This window comes from Chiloscyllium plagiosum, unplaced genomic scaffold (assembly GCF_037043375.1).
Source record: "Chiloscyllium plagiosum isolate Xiang-an unplaced genomic scaffold, Cpla_swu_hap1 HiC_scaffold_3, whole genome shotgun sequence".
Taxonomy (NCBI): domain Eukaryota; kingdom Metazoa; phylum Chordata; class Chondrichthyes; order Orectolobiformes; family Hemiscylliidae; genus Chiloscyllium; species Chiloscyllium plagiosum.
The window spans coordinates 118081813-118096074 of NW_028270141.1; the positions used below are offsets into that span (position 1 = coordinate 118081813).

Sequence of the window (14262 nt, forward strand, 5' to 3'; positions counted from 1 at the left end):
TAGAGGTCACATTGATGGTCCTCCTGATTGGTGAATCTAGATCAAGGGGTCATTATCTCAGAGGAAGGGGCAGGCCTCTGAGGTGAGAAATATTTTCTTTATTCTGAGTAGTGAGACTGAGAAATTGATTACACCAGAGGGCTTTGGAAGCTCTGACATTGAGCATGTTTCAAGACAAAATCAATAGATTTCTCTTTACAAATGATACCGTGGAATCTGAGGCAAATGGTATAAGACCAAAATGGTGCAAGGGGCAGATGATTAGTCATAATCTGACTGAATGAGGTAGTAGGTTTGACTGGCCCAAATGGCCTATTGTTGCCCTTATTTCATATGTTTCTATAAATGTGCCCAATCCTTTCCTTTCTCACTTTCGAATAAGTAACCAATATTCACTGAGTATCTTCCAACAGCAGTAAAGGAAAAATTAGGAATTCTTCAAACAAGGAAAGGGAATTTCACAATTACATCAAGATGTACAATACTGGAATTTAAAACAGCTGTGCAGGATTGTGGTTTAGTTTCTAGTGCCTACTACAATATTGCTTTAAAACATTATAATGTTTAATTCAGCTTTTGTTTTTAAGAAGGCATTTATGTGAACTGTGGAAAGATAGAACACTCGTCTACTTCCTCTTCAGTTATTTCTGGCACAATTTGTAATTGCAATTCATGCAAATATAGCTGCTTACTTTCACATCTCTGGAAAAATAAAGTCCAAGTTTATAAAGTAACTGCATGTATACAAAAACCATGGCTTAAACGTGCAATAATCTAGAACAACAGAAAAACATATTGGAAAACTATGTTACATTTACCAGTTCGGTCTTGTTTACAGAGACGAGTGTATTTTAGGATACGAAACCGAGGTACTGGAACATTCATGACGTTTACTGGAGACTTGAATGAAATCCACATGGTACGCGTGCAAGCTTTGGACAGCACAGGAATGGATGACCAAATGTGGTTCTATCAGGACGGATTTATCAAAACCAAGGTATTCAAAATATTGAATCTAATAAAAGAAGATACTAGCCTAGCTTTTTCAATGTAGCTTCCTTCTGTATTATCTTTTAACTGATTTTTTTTTTGACAATGGGAGACCTTGCGTCAAATTTCCAAATGCCAGCTGAGACAGAACCTGCTGCAGATGTGATTTAAAATTCTGTTCTGGGAAGACATCGCAAGGTTCTATCATCTCCAAGATAGCTTACAATTTCAAAAGTGCTGTCAGGGGTGGTGGACAATATTTTTTAGCTGATGGTACTTCTGGAAGAGTTAGATCCCAGAATGAAAAAAGACTTGCTGGATTTGTTTTTCTTTAGTTAACTCACATGGTGGTTAGTCACTGATACATATTCACATGAAGCTGCCAATTTTCTTTAGTGAAAGAACAGAAGTTCATTACATGAAAGAAGATTTAATAAAGACAAGCCTTTGAAATACAGAAGACCAATAGAAAGACCTTAAAACACAGAAACAACGTGTTTCCTGCCACTCTCCACTATAAACATTTTAAGTACAGAGAAATTATATATTGTATCTCAACACTTCAAATTTCTTCTTCACAGGCTCCTCGCCTGTCCTTTTCCATGGATTGTGGAGGCAATTCAATGACATGAACTTCTCAAAAATCTGAGAGCCTAAACTTCCTCAATTCTACTAAATTGCAGATTTCTCAAGAAACACTCATGGTTTGGAAGTTTAACTGGAAGGACTCTCTAACTTTGAGGTTACTTATAAAAGAAAACAAATCACAGAACTAACCAAAGTTCATATCCCTCTATTTTTAAATCCAAATTTCAAAATTAAATTGCCTCCAATTAAAGGCTTATTTAGCTTTTTTTGGGAACTTGTTAATGAGGTGTCAAAGCTGAGGCTGCAATTTTTAAATTTGATTTCAGTAAATATAAGCAGTCTAGAGCATGTTATTACACAATTGTTGAATTCATGATGGGGAGATCTGAAAATTTGCTTGTATTATGTCAAGTGTTTTATGGGGGAGTTTTATCTCCTCCCACTCCCAAGTCCCAAAAATAATTCTACTTATTGGACAGCTACTTTTGTAAGGAGTAAAATATAATTGTCTTACAGAGATTTCCACTAGGAAAAAAAAACTATATCATGTATGAATTGTATCTTTAACTGTTTTCAATTATTAAATGAGGTTGCAAGATGTGCTTTGAGACATGAGCATAGGCTCAATATTTGTTGCCCTTCCTGACTCATCTTTGAGGAAGTGGTAATGAGTCACCTTCTGAACCAAAGCAGCCTGTCTGTGTACCCGCAAAGGATAGGAGTTCCAATATTTTTACCCTGTGATAGTGAAAGACTGGTAACGTAGTTCCAAGTCAGCAAGATGAATGACTTGGAAGGCAACATTCAGAAAGTGTTGTTTCCTGGAGTGTCATGCCCTTGTTCTTCGAGATGGAATGTGGTAAAGGAGGAATTTTGATGAGTTGCTTCAATACTTCATTCTGCCGTTACTGTGCACTGGCAGTGGATGAAAAAAATGTTCAAGTTGATGGGTAGGGTACTAATCAAGTGAGCAGGATGGTATTGTGGGAGCTGCATATATCCAGGCAGATATTCTGTCAGACACCTGATCAATGCCTTTTGGATGGTGGAAAGACTTTTAAGAGTTATTGGGTGAATAACTTTCCAATAAATGCCCAACCTCCGACTTTCTGTTGTGATCATGATACACAGTTGGTCCAATTTAATCAATAAACCGAAAGAACTGCGGATGCTGGAAATCTGCAACACAAACAGGAATTGCTGGAAAATCTCAGCAGATCTGGCAGCTTCTGTGGAGAGAAATCAGAGTTAACATTTCTGATCCAGTGACCTTTCTTCAGTACCCTTCTGAAGAAGTTCTGAGAAAGGATCATTGGACCCAAAACACTGGGCCTGAAATATTAATTCTACTTTCTGTCCACAGAAGCAGCCAGTCCTGCTGAATTTCTTTTGCAAGTTTTGTTTCCAATTTCTAACTCTAATTGATTTGCACTATTTTTCTATTTGCTTCTTGCTCTACCTCAGATGGCAGACGATTGCTGCATGGATGTGATTGGAAACTTTCTCGGTCCAAGTTCAAGGTTAGGAATCTCGATACAGGACAGCAAAGACGTTCATATCTGGAACATCAGTTCAGATGGAGTCATACGGAGTGGAATAAGGACTGATCTAGTTATTGATATAAAAGGTGAGGTGTTGGTCTTTCATTCTTCTCTGTACTAATGGGACCAGTGTACTCAACAACCACGAACCAGCACTTGTGTTGACATGATGTGAACAATGTTCAAGACAACATTAGAGAGAGATCCCTCCCCACAAACTCCTTCCTCCACAGATGCTTCATGACTGCCTGAGCATTTCCAGCAATTACTGACCTCTGTTCCAAACCAATGTTGAATGAGCAAAGTTTTAGGAAGAAGCATTTACTATTGATAGGTGATTCCAATGTAAAAGACCTGGTAGATTTATTGTGAGAAAGTGTTCCCCTCACTCCCCATTCGATATTTGCTGTTTAGATATAGCAACACCAGCCAGATTCAAATATGTAACATAGGGGAATAGACACATTAGAAGAGAGAAAAACAGGTAAGATTGTGCTGCCCTCTTTCTTGATGGATGTTTAGGAATAAGTTGGTCATTTCCTGGTGATTGTCCATACTTGAACAGGGTTTAAAAACTTGGTTTCACAATTGACCATGATGGGATTTGAAAATTGCTGACCTCGTTCAAAATTGAATAGGATTGAAATTCAAGACTAAGAGTGGAAACAGTTTAAAAAGGGCACTCGCATGTAAAGTCCATTGTAGCAATTACACATATTGTATGAAAGATATTCAAATTATATATATGTTGCATTTTTTGACTGGGAGATTATATGAAATCATAAATTGTTGGTATATTGGTGTTTATTTTGCTTAGCATAATCAAATTTGATGGCAGTAATATCTGATTCATATGTGATCTCAACAATGATCACACTTATTTGACAAGAGCAAAATGCTGCAGATGCTGAAAATCTGAAATTTCATTCATACAGTGTCATACAGATATGGTACAGATTCTTAACTGCAGTTCATAGGAGCATAAGCAAAACAAAAATGTCCATCACATAAATATCAGGAAAGGGAACAAAGACTCAACAAAAGAGATTGTAAAAGGAGTGTCTTTGAAGGGAGAGAGGTTAGAACAGAGATCTAGTGAGGGAAATTCAGAGCTTAGGGCCAAGGTAACAATGGCGTAACCCTAATTATGGAACAGCAAAAACAGTGTATGTGAAATGTCCAGAATTTGAAGAACAAAGAATTCTCATAGGGTTGTAAGACCAGATAAGGTGATAAAGAAAAAGAGAGGCATGGCCATAGAGCATCTTGAACATAAGAATGAGAAGTTCAAAATCAAAGTGTTATTAGGCTGAAGTAACTGTAGTTTAGAGAAGATGTGTGAATGGGATCGGTATGGATCTTATTTTAAAGTTTGAATTGTAAATAATTGTGTGGTGCAAATATTAATTTAATGAATGTTTTAGAAGAACATCAGGTGTATTTATGTATGATTTATGGCTTACTGGTAATGCATTAGCTGCTGAGACAGCAGATTGTGATTTACAGTGCTATTCCGGCAGACTGAATCAGAAAATCTAGCCTCTTTGTGTAGAGGAGTATGTGAAGGTATCTGCATTGTCTGATGTGCTGCTATTTGAGAGTAAAGTTAAACTGGGGCCAAGACTGTCAGCTCAAGTGCACGTAAAAGGTCCCAAGGCACCACTTTGAAGTCGATCAATGTACTTCTTTGTGTCCTGATCAATTCTTATTCAAGGTCAAGTGTGACCAAAATAAATTCTTCTCAATTTCATCCTAGATTTTTTTGATGGTAATCAAACCATGGCCGATGCTCTGATTTTATAAGAGGAGAGGGTGAGGAGGCAGGCCCCAAATCTACTTAAGGTCGAATGGGGATCAAACTCTGTGCTGTTGATGATATTCTAAATCATATGCTAATTATATTGCAAATTCATCTAACTACATCCTGCTGCCAACCAGATTGGTTAGAACTTGCAGTGTGAAAATTAATTTTGAAAGAAAGAAATGGGTGTGGGATGTCCTGAGGTCATTAAAAGCATGATATAAATTCAAGTTCTTGTCTTTCGTTCATAAACAGCAATATTCTTGCCAGGAATGTGTTAGAAAAAAATTGTCAACAGGTTACAAAATGTCATAGAGTTGTCAAGTCTTGGCATATTTGCAACTAATTATATTTGCATTATTATGAACCTTGCAGTTTTCCTAACCTATCAAAATATATTTATTTCACAACTTTAAAATACTTTGTTCAGGTGATCTGTATTTTAGAGGAAGGGATTTTGAGGTTTTTGAGCATTTAGCAGCAAGTTATGATGTGGAGGTGCCAGTATTGGAGTGGGACAAAGTTAAAAATCACACAACATCAGGTTATAGTCCAACAGGTTTACTGCCAAGTAAACCTGTTCAACTTTCATTGTTTCACTCTAGGGTGGCCAAGCCTTCAGCTGCCTAGGCTGTAATCTAACTACCCGCCGCACTCCATTTTTTAATGGTTATTCCTTAAAATGTAACACTGACTGTATTTCTGCTCATCTTTTTTAATATTGTATCACTTTAATTAGCTTGGTGCCAAATTTTGTTTGGTATCACTTCTGTGAAATGCATTTGTTAAAGGTGTTATACAAATGCAACGTATTCACTTATCCATGAAATACTCATTGACCAATATGCAGTCAGTGAGGACTGCACTTTTAAAGCTCTAATACTCATTTAACAAAGTGTAAAATTTACAGCTTCATTTGGTTAGAAAAGTCAATATCAGGGCTTGGTTAGACATGCAGTTTACATGAGCTCTGAAGAATACTATGTGCTTGTTAACCCAGTCTATAAATTATTTAAATCGTGTTAGAAAACCCTTGTTCCAGTATACCATTTCACTACACAGACTGTTTACTAGGTAAAACTGACACACACACATTATTCCATCAATCACAGCATCATTTATTTAGTGCTCTCAGAAGCCTTTATCTTTGACAGTGTCTACCCTTTTAATAAATACTGCACGTGGTATTCCCAGAGTGTCTCCCATGCAGGCACTTGGCAAACCTGAGTTTGCTTAGTTTCTGAAATCAGATGTTTTCAGACAAGTATGCCCATAGGCTGCCAGTGTGTCTGTTCACACTGAATTTCTAACATTGCTGAACTCGACACTTACAAATCAGAAGATTTTTCAGCCCCTTTAGACTTGTTCCTATATTTAATTAGATCACTATCTCAACTTCATCTATCTGCATTTGTACCATATTTGTTATAATGTTACCTAAAAACAATCTGAATATTGTGACGTATAGCTGATAATTAAGGACAATGTCTCTTTGAAACGAATGGCACATTCTTGTCAGAAAAAATTTCATCAATATTTGTTTTGTCGGGACAAGCATAGTTTTACATTCTTATGGTACAAGTAATTTCAAACGTGCTTGTGATTCAAGTTTTAGGCATGCGGGTGGTAGTCATAGGGTGTGGAAAGTATTTTATCTGCTGGGCAGTCTCACTATGCAACAAGACTTTATTTCAAGCAATTAATTTTATTCAGATGTTTTATTTGCTAAATGGCCATTGCTACATTTCATTCATAAAACTCCAAGCAGGTCAGATTTCAAATAAACATACCAAGCAAGATAGTGGGGCACAATTAATGTTAAATTCTCATCTTAAATGGCTCATTTGGAGTGCGGGTGAGGAGGAAAGCTGACCTCTGATCAGGCTATAGTAGTTAGGCTGCTTCTTATCAAAGGAGGTACATTATGTTAAAAATACTGTCTTGTCCTAGTGTCTGTGAACTATGTGCACAAACTTTATTTTTTTATTTAGCAAAAGCAAAAAATGTCTTTCTCATTTCCTGCTCCAAAAAAGCACCTTTCAGCATTGTTATCGAGGGAGTAAGTGTTGCCTTCATCCGTTCTGCCTGCCTCCATGAGGAGTGAGAGATGATTTGCACAAACATTTACATTCCGTCCTGTACCTTTTAAAATCAACATATTTTTAATTGGCTTGCTCAGAGATACTACAACGCACCTCTAGAACAGGTGGGATTTGAATCTGAGCCTTCTGACCTTGACGTTTCACAAATGTACATGCTTATGCTCCTTAAAGAAGTGCAGAGAGCAATTAGGGATGGACAAATATTGGTCTCGCCAGCCCACTCACATCGGAGAAAAATCGGAAAAGGCCAACTGTAGAGAACAAATTGCTTAGAGCAGCACAGTCTTTGTCTTGAAAATTTCAAAACTGAATTTGATAATCTAAAGCCATTTGTGGCTAAATCTGACAAATATTTAAAAAGGTGTTCAGAATATTTAGAATTATACACAGCAATTTTTATTAGCTATTTTTACTTTGAGGTGAAGTTTAAGGAGTTCAGTTTTTTTTTTGTTTTATCGCGAATAGTATGTTGCTCACCATCTAGGTTTGAAAATCTTCCCAAACTGACTGGATTGCAGAATCCCTGCAGGCAACAAGGGCTTAAAGTGATACAAACACAGAGAGAAGGAGCAAATGCTGGAGATCACTGCAGATGCTGGAATCTTAACTGACATCAAAGAAATGTTGGAGATCATAGTGGGTCAAGCAGCATCCATGGAGAGAGAGCAAGCTAACACTGAGTCTAAGTGACTCTTTAGAGCCCCCGGTGTGAAGTGTGGAGGGGATAGCGTTTGTGCAATAGTTGGCGGGGGAGGGGGGCACAGGGGACTGTGGAAAGGGAAGGAATGGGAGTAGTTTCACAATCTGAAGGTGCTGATTCAGTGTTAAGTCCAGAAGGTTGCAACGTGCCTAGTCTGAAGATAAGATGTTGTTCTTCCAGCAAACACACAAAATGCTAGAAATCTAGTAGTATCTGCAGAGAAAAAAATCAGAGATTGGCATCCAGTATGAAGAGTCCTACCAGAAGTCTATAGAAACTGCAAACCCAGATCCACAAGCAATAGGATTAAGAACGCTGAAAGATATTTCACATAAGTCCCTACAGCCATGGGAGAGACATGAAGGTTCCATCAATCTCTCTAGGCTGGTCTTGAACAACCGGCAACAAGATAGCACCAAGCTGACTCTACAGATTTTAATTTAAATAAACCTTCTTTCAGCAAGTACCCATTCACAATGATGATTGTATGCATTGTTTGAAAAGGCTGTGTAGTCAAGATTGATAGATTTTGACCAGAGTTAAACTTTGTCTCAAAAAACCCAGCTTTTCATTAAATTTGTCTAACCATTGTAATCTTATTGCTTTTAAAGGCGGTCAACATTACGACCAGAATCAAACCATTCTCAGCAGACTTGATGAAGTTCAACAAACACAAAGATGGGATCTGGAAATCCTTTGATTCATTCCAAGCAGAAACAGGAAATCAAAATATTTGAGGCACTTTTGAAATATTGTAAACCTCTTCATTTTACTACTGGAAGTGCAATGTTTCACTTCTAAGTGAATTCCAGGCATAGTAAATTGGAATTCAGGGCAAGACTGGTAGAAAGGTCATCTCAATTAAATGTTTATTTCTAAGCAAGTACTGCTCACTATGCAACATAACCAGATCTGATGTAGAGTCTTAGGTCTTTATCATTTTTCAAGATTAGTTCATATATTGGCAGCAGGGCCTGGTTGTTGTTGTTTCAGTATTGAATGTAAATGCTTTGAAATCCTCCTTTAGATTAAAAGAAACAGATATTTATACTTGACAAATATTGTGCTCACTCTACAGTTTTATTGAACATCAGAAGGCTTGTTTATTATTTGGGTTTAATGTCCTCTATTTTTTAGTGATGCAGCACATTAGAATTGTTGAAATATGTCATATTCGATTCCATTCATTTCAAAGGAGTTTTTCACACAGTGGTCAAATAAGATTGAATATCAATCACTTTGAATGCCATAATTAACATAAATGGTAGCATCTACATTTCAGAGTATTGTATATTTTGCTATTCTTGGTTGGAAGGTCAGAAGATAAAATGTTGGTAAACAGGTTACTGTTTCATTGCACCATGACGTCCTTGGCAGATGAGCTGAATTACTTCATGTAGCAAGCACTATGCTGCTGTCTTCCAATTTGTTCAAAACATTAAAGTACAAAACATTTAGTTGGACAATTGTGCTCTCAGCTTTTGAATCAATTAACAAGTCAATTCATTTTAGTTTCAATTTAAGAACTATCCTTTAAAATGGTGTTGCTCCCAGATGGAGTTCCTGATTTTAATTTAGAGTTTTGAATTACTGCCAATATGTGTAGTGTTTGCATTAGGAACACAAAAATTTAAAAGCAAAACATTCCAAAGAACTACCTGACAACAGGTCTAATTGAAAACAATGGTAGCATTGGTGTTAGATCACTTCTGCTTGTGTCACACACTGAGACATCTTACTGGCAGGGCAGGATTGTTTTCTGTTGGGGAATCAGGAGATGTTTATAAACAGCTGTTTTGTTTGATAATTGTGTCAAGGATTGTAATCTGCATCGGTTGTAGCAATTTGTAATTTGAGAACTTTTTTAACCTTTTAATTGATCACGCTAAGTACACAGAACTTCTAATGTCTATCAGATGCTTTAATGGCAGTTTGAGGTAATGGGAATAACTTGAGAACTGTACCAGTATGGTGGTATAGTTTTAATCTGAGATTTAATGCTGTCTAACTTTACCTATGTTACCCCGATTCCTTGCTTTCACCAGCTGAACTATTGTTACACTAGCGCTTGACAATTGTTTTCATGGACAGTGTTTTATTACCCCTTTTACTATCTACAACAGCTGAACTACTGTATTCGTTCAAGGTACTGAATCATGTATATGTAACAACTTTAAATAAAATGTACAACGTTTCGAGTTAATTGCTGGAGTCTGTTTATTGCAGCTATTGAAAATAGAAATAAGTGGACATAACATCAAACACTGGTCTGTACAGATCTTCAGCTCCTATTATAAACATACTTTATTCCCATCAATGACAGTCTTCCCTCGTGCGTGACCACCTTCTAGTTTCAGGAAGGCCTTGGGTACTTGCGAGAATGAAAAAACCTGCTCAACAACTGGCCGAATCTAAAATAAGATACAGGATAAAGAAATTACTTCTGCCAATTACTTGAGTCTTACCACGTAAACAATTATTTCACTTATCACAGTAAATAGTTCAACTCAGGTTTCAGGAAGAGGGGGATGTGGGGTTGAAAAGGAGTGATTTATACAAGTAAAACATTGAACTGCAAGAAGTCAACATGGCTTTGTGCGTGGGAAATCATTTCTCACAAACATGATTGAGTTTTTTGATGAAGTAACAAAGAAGATTGATGAGGGCAGAGCAGTAGATGTGATCTATATGGACTTCAGTAAGGCATTCGACAAGGTTCCCCATGGGAGACTGATTAGCAAGGTTAGACTCATGGAATACAGGGAGAACTAGCCATTTGGATACAGAACTGGCTCAAAGGTAGAAGACAGACGGTGGTGGAGGAGAGTTGTTTTTCAGACTGGAGGCCTGTGACCAGTGGAGTGCCACAAGGATCGGTGCTGGGCCCTCTACTTTTTGTCATTTACATAAATGATTTGGATGTGAACATAAGAGGTACAATTAGTAAGTTTGCAGATGAGACCAAAATTGGATGTGTAGTGGACAGCGAAGAGGGTTACCTCAGATTACAACAGGATCTTGACCAGATGGGCCAATGGGCTGAGAAGTGGCAGATGGAGTTTAATTCAGATAAATGCAAGGTGCTGCATTTTGGGAAAGCAAATCTTAGCAGGACTTATACACTTAATGGTAACGTCCTAGGGAGTGTTGCTGAACAAAGAAACCTTGAAGTGCAGGTTCATAGCTCCTTGAAAGTGGAGTCGCAGGTAGATAGGATAGTGAAGAAGGCGTTTGGTATGCTTTCCTTTATTGGTCAGAGTATTGAGTACAGGAGTTGGGAGATCATGTTGCGGCTGTACAGGACATTGATTAGGCCACTGTTGGAATATTGCATGCAATTCTGGTCTTCCTATCAGAAAGATGTTGTGAAACTTGAAAGAGTTCAGAAAAGATTTACAAGGATGTTGCCAGGGTTGGAGGATATGAGCTACAGGGAGAGGCTGAACAGGTTGGGGCTGTTTTCCCTGGAGTGTTAGAGGCTGAGGGGTGACCTTATAGAGGTTTACAAAATTATGAGAGGCATAGAAAGGATAAATAGGCAAAGTCTTTTCGCTGGGGTTGGGGAATCCAGAACTAGAGGGCATAGGTTTTGGGTGAGTGTTGAAAGATATAAAAAGAGACCTAAGGGACAACTTTTCCACGCAGAGGGTGGTACGTGTATGGAATGAGCTTCCAGAGGATGTGGTGGAGGCTGGTATAATTGCAACGTTTAAGAGGCATTTGGATGGGTATACGAATAGGAAGGGTTTGGAGGGATATGGGCCAGGTGCTGGCAGGTGGGGCTAGATTGGGTTGGGATATCTGGTCGGCATGGATGGGTTAGACTGAAGGGTCTGTTTCCATGCTGTACATCTCTATGACTCTAAGTCATTAAGCTTATTGCATTATAAAGTTGGAGACAGCTCTACATGACACATGCAAATATTAGATCCCAAACCTCACCACAGCTGCTCTTGGGTGCGAGATACCCATAAAACCCTAGCTATAGATATGGCATCTTTGCAAAGCAGAAAATTCTGGCAAAATTCAAATTTGATTCAGGTTGTAACTTGTTTAAATTATATATTGGTCACAGTCATCAATACTGTCATTTGAACAAAAAAAATTAATTCTAGCCTGTGCTGCCATTCAATCCATATCTTAGCCATGTTAATGTTGCCATTCAATCCATGTCTTAATTAGCCACATTAATTATGTATCCTATAATACTCTAAGTGAATCTCTCCCAGTTTCTTTTTCCATTCACTTAGCTTCAACAGCTTTTGGCAGGGAATGAGTTCCAGATGTCCACCTACCCTTTGTGCAAAGTGTTTCTTGATGTCATGGCCTTGCTCCAATTTTAAAGTCTCTCCTTTACCCAAGTTACCCAACCATTGGAAATAATTTCTATCTACCTCTGGCTCAGTTGGTGACATGCTTGGCTCTGAATCACAGGGTCTTGGGATCAGGTCTGATTGCAGGGTTTGATCATAAAAGCAAAAGTTGACACTGCAGAAGTGTTGCAGTACCAGAGCAGTAGTCTTATTGTGGACACGTGAGCATTACATAAGGCCACTTCCAACATGCTTAGTTGGATGCAAGATGCATGGCACTAAAACTGAAGACATTCATAAAAATTATCCCCAGTCCTCTGGCCAATATTTGTCCCTCAATCTACACCACAAAACAGATTTACCAGTTATTATTGTCAAAATGTTTTTGGGAGTTTGCTGTAGACATGGTAGAACACTGATGACCCTTCAAAAGTACTTCATTGGCTATAAAGTACTTTGAAATCTCCAATGGTCATGTAAACTGCTATATAAATATGATCCTTTACAATTGTTTAATCATCCCTAAGACATCGGAACATACAGTTCTACAAACCTAATTTATGTAGCCTCCTCCCACAATTTAGCTAAACAAAAAAACAACTGTGGATGCTGAAATCAAAAACAAAAACTGAATTCTAAAACATTAACTCTGCTTTCTCTCCACAGACGCTTCTAGATCTGCTGAAACTTTCCAGCAATTTCTGATCTTGAGTCAGAGTTGTACAGCACAGAAACAGACCCTTCGATCCAAGAGGTCCATGCTGACCAGTTTTCCTAAATTAATCTACAGCACTTGGACCATATCCCACCAAATCCTTTCTACTCATGTACCCATCCAGACCCCTTTTAAATGTTGCGGTTGTACAAGCCTCCCCACTACTTTCTCTGGTAGCTCCATCTACGCACCACCCTCTGCATGAAAAAGTTACCCCTTTGGCCCCTTTTATATCTTTCCCCTCTCACCTTAAACATATGCCCTTTAATTTTGGACTCCTTTAACCTGGGAAAAGGACCTTGGTTATTCACCCTATCCCTGCGCCTCATGATTTTATAAACTTCCATAAGGTCACCCTTCGGCCTCTGATGCTCCAGGGAAAATAGCCCCAGCCTGTTCAGCCTCTCACTTCATCTGCAAACTTACTAACCAATTTTCCTATATTCACATTAAAATCATTTACATAAATTATAAAAAACAGTGGACCCAGCACAGATTCTTGTGGCATACCATTGGTTATAGGTTCCAGTCTGAGAAACAAATAGATGAATAAAGATATTGAGGTTCTAGTAATGAATAAAAGAGAATCTTATTTTAGATACAGACAACTTGGTTCAATTCAATCTCTTAAGAATTCCCCTGCTCTTTACATTGATTAACAAAGAAATCAGGAAGGCAAGGAGGGGATATGAGATAGCTTTGGCAGATAAACTTAAGGATATTCGAAAGAGATTCTGCAAATACATTAAGAACAGGAGGGCAACTAGAGAGAGGATGGGGCCTCTTAAAGATCAAGGAGGTCTTCTTTGTGTTGAACTCCAGGAGATTGGAGAGATACTAAACAAATATTTCACGTAGTTTTTATTGTAGAGAAAGAAATGGAGTCTAGAAAATGCAGAGAAATAAACTTTGATGTTTTAAAAACAGTTCACATAACAGAAGAGGATGTTTTGGAGGTCTTCTAGATTATCAAAGGTGGATAAATCTCCAGGACCTGATCTAATTTATCCCAGAACATTATGGGAAGTAAGGAAAGAAATTACAAGACCCCTTGCAGAAATATTTGCATAATTTGTAACTACGGGTGAAGTGCCTGATGACTGGAGTGTTGCTAATGTACCTTTCTTTAAGGAAGGTTGTAAGGAAAATCCAGGGAACTGTAGACCATTGACTTCAGTTGTGAGTATTTTGTTGGAGGGGATTATAAAAGATGGATTAGGGATAGTCAGCATGGTTTTGTGCAAGGTAAATAGTGTCTCACAAACTTGATTGAGTTTTTTGAGCAAATTACCAAAACGATTGGTGACGGCAGAGCGATAGATGTGTTTTTGTTTGGATTTTAGTAAAGCCTTCGACAAGGTTCCGCTTGGTAGACGAATTAGTAAAGTTAAGTCATACGAGATTCAAGATGAACTTGCCAATTGGATACATAATTGGCTTAACAGCAGGAAACAGAGAGTGATGGTGGAAGGTTGCTTTCTTTGGACTGGAGGTCTATGATCAGCAGTGCTC

The 14262-nt window shown here is 38.0% G+C and overlaps 2 protein-coding genes across 5 annotated transcripts in view; one reads left to right on the plus strand and one right to left on the minus strand.

Annotated features, from left to right (window-relative positions):
• Nucleotides 1-9925, plus strand: part of LOC122548418 (uncharacterized) — a 209367-nt gene extending 199442 nt beyond the window's left edge. For all 4 annotated transcript variants that reach the window (XM_043687046.2, XM_043687047.2, XM_043687048.2 and 1 more), the window contains 3 exons: nucleotides 839-997; nucleotides 3043-3205; nucleotides 8334-9925. In XM_043687046.2, coding sequence (XP_043542981.2) covers nucleotides 839-997; nucleotides 3043-3205; nucleotides 8334-8422 — 411 coding nt within the window. In that variant the 3' untranslated portion in view covers nucleotides 8423-9925. The remainder of the gene's footprint in view (nucleotides 1-838; nucleotides 998-3042; nucleotides 3206-8333) is intronic.
• The window catches only part of rtn4ip1 (reticulon 4 interacting protein 1), a 51929-nt gene continuing 47581 nt past the window's right edge, over nucleotides 9915-14262 (minus strand). The window contains exon 9 of the mRNA XM_043687051.2: nucleotides 9915-10133. Coding sequence (XP_043542986.2) covers nucleotides 10014-10133 — 120 coding nt within the window. The 3' untranslated portion in view covers nucleotides 9915-10013. The remainder of the gene's footprint in view (nucleotides 10134-14262) is intronic.